General features: G+C 29.9%; 1 protein-coding gene across 1 annotated transcript; it reads right to left on the bottom strand.

Moving 5' to 3' along the window:
- Window positions 1–651: 651 nt before the first annotated feature.
- LOC142629118 (TMV resistance protein N-like) lies at window positions 652–2,062 on the bottom strand. Its single transcript, XM_075803102.1, has 3 exons — window positions 1,761–2,062; window positions 1,347–1,644; window positions 652–1,260 (listed from the first exon to the last, which is right to left on the bottom strand). The coding sequence occupies exons 1-3, from the start codon at window positions 2,060–2,062 to the stop codon at window positions 652–654; spliced, it is 1,209 nt and encodes a 402-aa protein (XP_075659217.1).
- Between the last annotated feature and the right edge of the window lie 6,313 nt (window positions 2,063–8,375).

The raw sequence follows: 8,375 nt of genomic DNA, 5'->3' as shown, positions 1-8,375 counted from the left end.
CTATTAGAGCGGTTGTGTTTCTGGAACGATCTAATTGTATTGTACTTAAGCTATATAAACAGAGTAGGGGCTAATGTATTTTTGATTAAGCTTGATAAAATAGAATTCTCTTTTCCATTTTTCCTCTCTGTTTTTCTCTCACTCTCTCTCTCTCACTATTTGTTAGTTGTTCATCCGCCATTGTTAACCATCTCTTAAGCTTCAATTTCTTTCATTTAGTTTGTCCAATAAAATAACGTCACGTCATCATTATAAAATGACGTGGCATAATGAAAATGATGTGACATCATCTTATTGAATGAAGTGAATTGTACACATGTGGCAAGTTTATGTGGAACTTAACAAAAAATATGAACAGAAGAACAACGGATGCAAATGTAGTATAACTTTAGGGGTAAAATATAAAATCTAAAATTTCAAGCCGTAAAATTCAAAATTCTCCAAACTTCGAAGCTGCTAAGGTTCTCATTTGCATGGTTGATTTTGAATTAAAATAAACAACTACTGTAGAGACCGTCTCTGTTAACACCATATTTGTGACCAATTCCACAGAAAGACAAGAAAGAACAATGAAAGCAGAAACATAATAAACTTGTCAAATGAAGTTGCTCTCTGTTGTTCTCTTCCTTCAATCTTTTCCACTTTTCAACATCAGGTTCTTGACAAAAAACAAGGTGTACACAAAAATGTACTCCTCTTTTCCACTTTTTCCTCAACTTCACCAACAGATTTAGAGACACAATCTTCTTCTTCAAAAGTATTGAAAAACGTTGCTAGTCTTTCTGATATGGATTGTTGGCTTTCATTCAATGATTCTTCATCTCCCTCGTACTCATCATCACCATCAAAAACCAAATAAACCCCCCAATTCTTTAGCTCATCACCCTTCATGATTGGTGGGTTTCTTGTTATCACTTGTATCTTATAACCATCTTTCAATGACCAAACAATTGGACGATCAAATGGGTATCGGGAAAAGTGAATTTGATCTTCATTCGTCTTTGGTACTCCATTCAAGCTCAATGTTCTTTTGTATACATAACTATTTTGTTTGAGGATCTCTGCCTGGATGTTCACTATTGCAGGTAGACGATATCTAAGGTCATCTAATATTTGCTGATTGAGTGAGACAACAACACCTATAATTACACCTTTGATCTCAAGGTTTCTATGTTTTGTAAATCTAACCTCCTTCTGAGAAAACCAACTGGGAATCTTACTTCCAGGCATACTTAGATTGCACATGTTCCTCAAAGAAACCTGCCAAGAAGAATCAAGAGTTCAAACTTTTTTTCTTTTTGGTTATTATGAAAGCTTAATATAATATTGAGAGAGAGATAGAATACCTTAGACAATCTTCTCTTTATTATTGATGAGCACACATTGCAACCACTCATGTACAACCTTCTCAAGAACTTCAAGCATTCAAGGCCAAGAATGTCCATCACTTTCTCACAATTAGTAAGGTTCAGATCACTTAAGCTTTCCAAGTTTGAAAGATTAGGTATACTTTCCAACGCAATACAATTTTCAACATTCACCTCTAGCAAACTTGAGGGTAGTGGAGGGAGAGACTTGAGCTCCTTACAATCATGCAAGATAAGTTTTTTGAGGATGGACAAGTCCCTTAAGCTAGAGGGAAGGCTGTAAAAATTATTGTGGCATAGATTCAAAAACTCCAATGATGACAACATCTCAAAATTATCAGGAATTTACCAGATATCTCCAAAGCACTGGCATCAAATTCACTCAGCAAGGACAGATTTGAGAAAGATGTAGGGAGTTCAAAAAACATACGTTTCTCTATTGTACTGCAAATAACAGGAACTTCAGGTGTACTTTTATCAAGCAGTTCAACATAAGGTTTCTTTGCCATTTTTAATACCATTAAGCTTGAGAGCATCCCAAAGCTTTCAGGTAAATCTGTCATAGTAGTTTCCTTCATTGAAAAGTGCTGCAAGGACTTTAAGTTTCCGATTGAAGCTGGAAGTTTATACAGCTGTTTACATTCATCCAATCTTAACTTAATAAGTTTTTCCAACATTCCTATAGATTCTGGCATCACGCTGATATTAGCTTTTGATATGATCAAAGTAGTAAGTGTCCACGTGCGCCCAATTGATTATGGTAATGATCTAAGCGATTCACATTTCTTCATTTCAAGCTTTTGAATTACTTTCAAGTCACCTATCTTATCTGGCAGATCTATTATTGATGTCCCATCCAACTTAAGGTCAACAATAGAATCTAATCCTTCAATTGAATCAGGCAGTTTGCTAAGAAAATGATTCTCTCCAATTAACAAGTGCTTCAAATTTGATAGCGACCCAATAGACTGAGGTATTTCTTTGATTGCAGTACCATTGATGAAAAAACTAGACAATGATTTGAGATTGCCAATGGAGTCAGGAATTTTGTTAAGTGATTTACAACACATTAAACTTAGTTTCTCAAGGTTTTCCAAAGATCCAATTGTTAGGATGTGTGCCCTTAAATCCTATTGTATAATGCTATGTATGACATTATGTATGACTTAATGTTGTGTTTAATAAAGTTGTTTTATTATTATCTAAAATAATGATAACATGAATCTTGGGACATTATCATATAGTCCATGAGATACATAGTATGTGATTTATGTGATTTAGTCATAAAAGATATAAGTCACAAGTTCTTTGTAAACTCAGAATTTATAGTTCGTAGTCGGTGATGAAATTGGGCATTTCATCTGCGAAGACTATAACGTATCAACTAAGATAATTTGTCTTAATCATGGAAGTGGAGACTTCTAGTTGATATGTTGATATGTTTTAAGAGTTAAGACATATTGAACTGGGCCACTGTGAGATTTATTATTTTCCTAATAACTGTCAAATGAATAATAAATCTCACGACTTCTATTTGCATGAACTCTTAATCCTGAGAGAATAATGGACCTGATCATGACGTGTAGGTTGCTTTGATATATCAAAAGTGAGATTTAAAGTAACGGTCAAAATCTCAGTATGTTGGGTAGTCACATTTAGTGTTGATGGAACATATATTCTCAAGATGGAATTCATAATCTCTTAATGGAGATATAAAATATTCCCTTGAGATAAATTTAATGGGTTCAGTTATTCAGAGAGTTAGGCACAACCACTTTGGTAAGAAATTACTAAAGTATATATTTATGAAATTAGATTTCATAAATATATAATGAATAACTTTAAAAAATTAAATCGGGTACTTCAAGGATAAGATGTAGTAATTTACAAAGTAGTAGTCTACATTTATGATTTTATGTTACTACGAATATTTTATGAAGGGGTTGCATGTATAATAAAATTTTGGGATATAATTTATTAATAAGGCCTAGAGTGCAATTATATTTATATAGTGATATTAAATATAATTAATGGTAACTTTGGACTTGTCAAGAGTTGACAGAAAAACCCAAGGCCCATTAGAGCTAGTGTCTTATTAGTCCCTTTTGGTTCCACTCCAAGCCACACACTAAAGCACAATTGAAAAGGCTCAATAGACCAGCCCAATTAGATAATCAAATAGTTATAAAGGGAGAAACATACAGAATTTTTTATTAGTGAATGAGAAAAATAATAAGAAAGAGACATCATTGTGAAATGGTATGTATATGTGAGTGAAGTCACTCGATAATTCTTCCTTGGAAACTAATTGAGAGACCACACATCTTGGGTGTAAAGTAGAATTGGAGTGAAGATTAAAAGTATTCCCGAGTACTTCAATCTTTGGTTTTGAATTTCATCACACCAAGGTACGCTATCTTATTCTTAAATTTTGAAATTTACAAGTGCATGTTATCAATCATGAATGAAATAGATCCTTATTTGTTGCTTCCGTTATGTGTTTTGTATGAGATACAAAACCAATTTTTGTCCTTCACCAATGGAATCTGGTATTTCTTCTAATGTAGAATGATTAAGAGAGAGTTCTTTTAGAGAACACAACTTTCCTATGAACTGAGGCAGCTGTTTAAGAAGTTTGCAACCATTTAAACTAAGCTTTTCAAGGTTAGTAAGGTGGAAGATATATTCAGGAAGAGTAGCTAGAGCAGTTTCATCAAGGAGAAGTTCTTTTAAAGATTTCATGTGGCGTATGCTCTCTGGCAACTTATTCATTTTGAGCAGCGTGAGAGGATAAGGCTCTCAAGTTGTTTCAGGCTAGAGACATCACTCGGAAGTTCAATAAGGTTTGAACAATTTCTCAGGTTTAAATGAAGTAATGAACTCATTTTCTTGAAAAAAAATTATCCCTCCCTTTTCCTCCTCTATATATATCCTCATTTCCCACAAAATTTTAAGGAGATTTTCTAAGAGAAAACCTTGAAAACACCATATGAGTGTTGGTGAATTTTAGCCGACAATATCCTACCCTATTCAATTGCCTTAGTTTTTCACTACTCTCTTCCTTATTACATCTATATCTATATATTACTAAAAGCTGAAGCGTAGAGTTTAATGCTGCTGCACTCACGTTAACCCACGTCAACGTCCACATCATTATCTTTTTTCTTTCCATTTTTTTATAATTATTTCTAGTATTTTTTATTTCATATTTACACTTCTCCAACATTTCTCATTCCCTTACCTTTTCATCTCCCCACTACTTCTCCAACCTTTTTTCTTCCCTCACCTTCTCATCTCCCCACTACCCTCTACATTAATATCATTCTTCATCTTTCTCTATTTTTGTCTCTTCTTATTCACACCCTCTTACTATAAATTTGTCACTATCTCTATCTCTTTCATTTTATGCATAGTTTTCCCTCATAAAAAAATGTTATCTCTCTCTCTCTCTCTCTCACACACACACACACAAAATTTTTGGATGGATTTTTATTTTTTATTTTACTTGCATCTTCGCTTTAGGTTGATAATTTTTTACGTTAATGTGATTCAATTTTGTTTTTTTTTTATTTTTTTAATTGCTGTGTTTTTTTTTCTCTCTTTGATTGTTAAATGCTATCATGTTGTGTTATAAATGATTAAATATAGCATATAAAAATATAATATTATTCGACTACATAGCATGATTTGAATAATTTAATTTGGTAGTTATTATAATTTGATAGCATGATTTTTATAGTGCTCAATTTAGATGCTAAACTATGAGACTTTAATCATTTTTGTTTATTTTTTAATCATTTGTGGTGGAAAAAGTACTCTTAATAATTGTATTATAAGTACTCTATAATGCCATTTATTTAGAGAAAAGCAAAATTTGGCTAAACAAAAATTATTGGATGAGAAACAAATTTTATCTTTCACAATTTTACTTTTATTATTATTATTATTATTTTATAGCAATACATATATAGAAATTTCATTCTTAGATTTCACTAATAATTTTTTATTTGATAATCTATTTTGGGTGGACGAAATTACAATTTCTGCACAAAAAAAAAAACCTTAGTAGATTATAAACAAAATTTTTTTTTCCTAATTGGCCCAGTTAATCATAGTTAAGTTTTATTAATTTTTTTAATTTTTTTTTCAGTGTTTTGGATTGTAGGAAAAAAATAAGTTTGAGAAAATTTGTTTAAAACTAAAAGAATAATTTCCAAATTTTATATTTTTTTTGAATGATTCACAAAATGTTATAAATAAATTTTATTAAAAAATAAATATTTTAGTTAATTTGTCTTTTGAATTTCTGAGAAAAATTGTATTTTTTCATTTTAGTATAACAAAAATGATTGAATTTATGATTTATGATTGTTCTTATATTACATTTATGACTATTCTTATAATAAATAAAAATATAATTACAAAATACATTACTCTTTATTAAATTAGTTTAAATGGTATAATTTTTTTTAATAACACCATAAAAATAATTATCATGAGCAACACGCAGGTTCGTGACTAGTTGACATAACTTGTAAGGACATTTAACCAAACACAAGACATACACACAGAGTAGTGAAATTGTTTTGGTCCATTAGGAAACATTAGAGCTTGACCACAATTTTTGTTGGTAAGGTGTGGTGATGCAATTGGACGTGTTGCGGGATCCAAGAAACTAGTGAAAACAAGAATTTGAAAAGTCCGTTGGCAGCTGGAGTTTAAAGGGCTCAAGTACATTGAATAACTTAGGTTAGAGTGTCTATTTGTATTATTGTACTCCAACTCATTCACTAATGGATTATTTTTAGCTTGTAGGACTGCAGAGAGATTTTTTCGCCGAGTATTTTTTTTTCTTCCTCTTTAATAATACAATTGGTGTTATCTTTGGTTTGTACATTTTGTCATTGCTGTCCTTTACTTAATTACTTTGTTCAATAATGTTTATCCATGCAATTATAGAGTGCTTCAGTTAATTAATTGGACAATTATATACATTCAATTTTAATTAATTTTATTTAGCCTAAAATTAATTAAGCCATAACTAAAATTGGGAGGGGTCTAAATGAACATGAAATAAAATGTGTTGTAATGGAATAACTAAATTTATTCATAAATTTGGTTATGAGTTGTAACATTAGAATAAAACTTAAGATCTATTTTAGAAAATATCTGACTCATACCATTACATTTCTTAGAATATAATATTTTTTAAATTTGAGAGAGAGAGAGAGAGAGAGAGATGTGTTATTTTTTTTATGATTTTTTATTTTCATAATTGTTTTGTGCATATTAAAAATTTATTTATTTGAAAATATATTAATTTTAAAAATTATTACAATAACCATTACAACCCTTTTACAGAATTCATATTGTTTACATAAAAATTGTTATTTTACCAATTTAAAAAGTTATTTTATCTATTATACTATCTCACTTTACAATACACCTAACTTTTCAATTTTTATTTTAACATCCAACATATTAAGATAATATAACTACACAATAAAATAATATAAAGAATGAGGAGAGAAGAAAAGTCATTAGAGAGAGAGAGAGAGAGAGAGGACAAAGACAATAAAATAATATCTATTATTTTACGGAAAAATTTTAGGTACTCTCGGAGTACGAAAAAATGATGTTCCCCCTTCTCACATTCGTAATGAACCCCACCATGAATTTAATTAGTGGACCACACTATGAATATGAGAGGAAGGAACACAATTCTTCATACTCCGAGAGTATCTAAGGCCTCGTTTGGGAGGAGGGAATGAAATATGAAAATGAATGAAAAAAATAATTTTAGAATATTCTTCTCTTCCCTTGTTTGAGAGTTTTAATGGAGGGAATGGAAAACTCATTCTCTTATTTGGGAGTTTAAGTGGAAGGGAATGGAATGGAAATGAGGGAACACTCATTCTTCTCTATTCCCTTAAAATCTCAAATTTTCATTCCCTCTGAAATTGGAAGGAATGGGAGGGAATGAAATTAGATTTAATGATTTTTTTACTAAAACTCTCAAAATACTCCTATATATTCAACCCTTTATTTTAAAATAGGGGTCTAATAGTAATATTGTTATAAAATGATTTTATTACATTCCCTCTATATTGCTCCCAATCAAAATTACTTACATTCCATTTATTTTCATTTCTTTCTATTCATTTATTTTAAAGCGCCCAATTAAGGTTACTTAGGGTACGTTTGGTACACTGAATGAGGATTACGACAAGAATTGTAATCTTTATTACTAATAATAAAATTTGTTGTAATGTAATAACTAAACATATTCATTAGTTTGGTTGTGAGTTATATCATTAAAATAAAACTTAACATTTATTTTAAGAAATATCTTACTTATATAATTATATCTTCTTAAAAATTGTTATTTTAAAATTTAAGAGAGATATGTGTTATTTTTTATGATTTTTTATTTTTATAATTGTTAGATGTATATGGAAAATTTGTTTATTAAGAAATATATTAAGTTTTAAAATTATTACACTTACTAAGAAATAGCTAATACAACCTTTTAAAGAGGAATAATTCTTCCTTATTTTGAAAAATAGCTATTCATAAAGAATGACTATTTTTTGTAATAAAAACATAACCAAACTAAAGAATAACTAAACCATAAGAATAACTATTACGTTACAGCGCCTATTACAGTCTACGAAACATTTAATTCCATTTCATTTCATTCTTTTCCATTTCTTTCCCTTACTTAAATACATTTCATTCATTTCCATTCCCTTATGATCATTTCATTCCATTCTCTTATGAACTCCCAAACAGAACCTAAGAATTACTCTTATTTTACAAACTCTGTTATAGTAGTTCTTAAATATATCTATTCATAAGAAATGACTATTTCCTGTAATAAAAACATAATCAAACAACAGAAGTTAAAACTATTGGAATAACTATTACATTAGACTGCCTACTAAACATGCCCTTATTCACCATCTAATCAAGACACCAATAGGTTGGAATGCCATTTTTTTCTAAACC

Source organism: Castanea sativa, chromosome 3 (genome assembly GCF_040712315.1).
Source record: "Castanea sativa cultivar Marrone di Chiusa Pesio chromosome 3, ASM4071231v1".
NCBI lineage: Eukaryota > Viridiplantae > Streptophyta > Magnoliopsida > Fagales > Fagaceae > Castanea > Castanea sativa.
Note: the sequence above shows the minus strand (reverse complement) of the source record. Positions and strands in the feature narration are given on the sequence as shown.

Bases quoted from the DNA above. Each gene is read 5' to 3' on its own strand.
- LOC142629118 (XM_075803102.1), bottom strand. From the start codon at position 2,062: ATGCCAGAATCTATAGGAATGTTGGAAAAACTTATTAAGTTAAGATTG. The intron at 1,645-1,760 runs GTCCTTGCTGAG...TAATTTTTACAG, and splicing joins CCTACATCTTTCTCAAATCT to CCTTCCCTCTAGCTTAAGGG. The intron at 1,261-1,346 runs GTATTCTATCTC...TCTTCTTGGCAG, and splicing joins TAAAGAGAAGATTGTCTAAG to GTTTCTTTGAGGAACATGTG.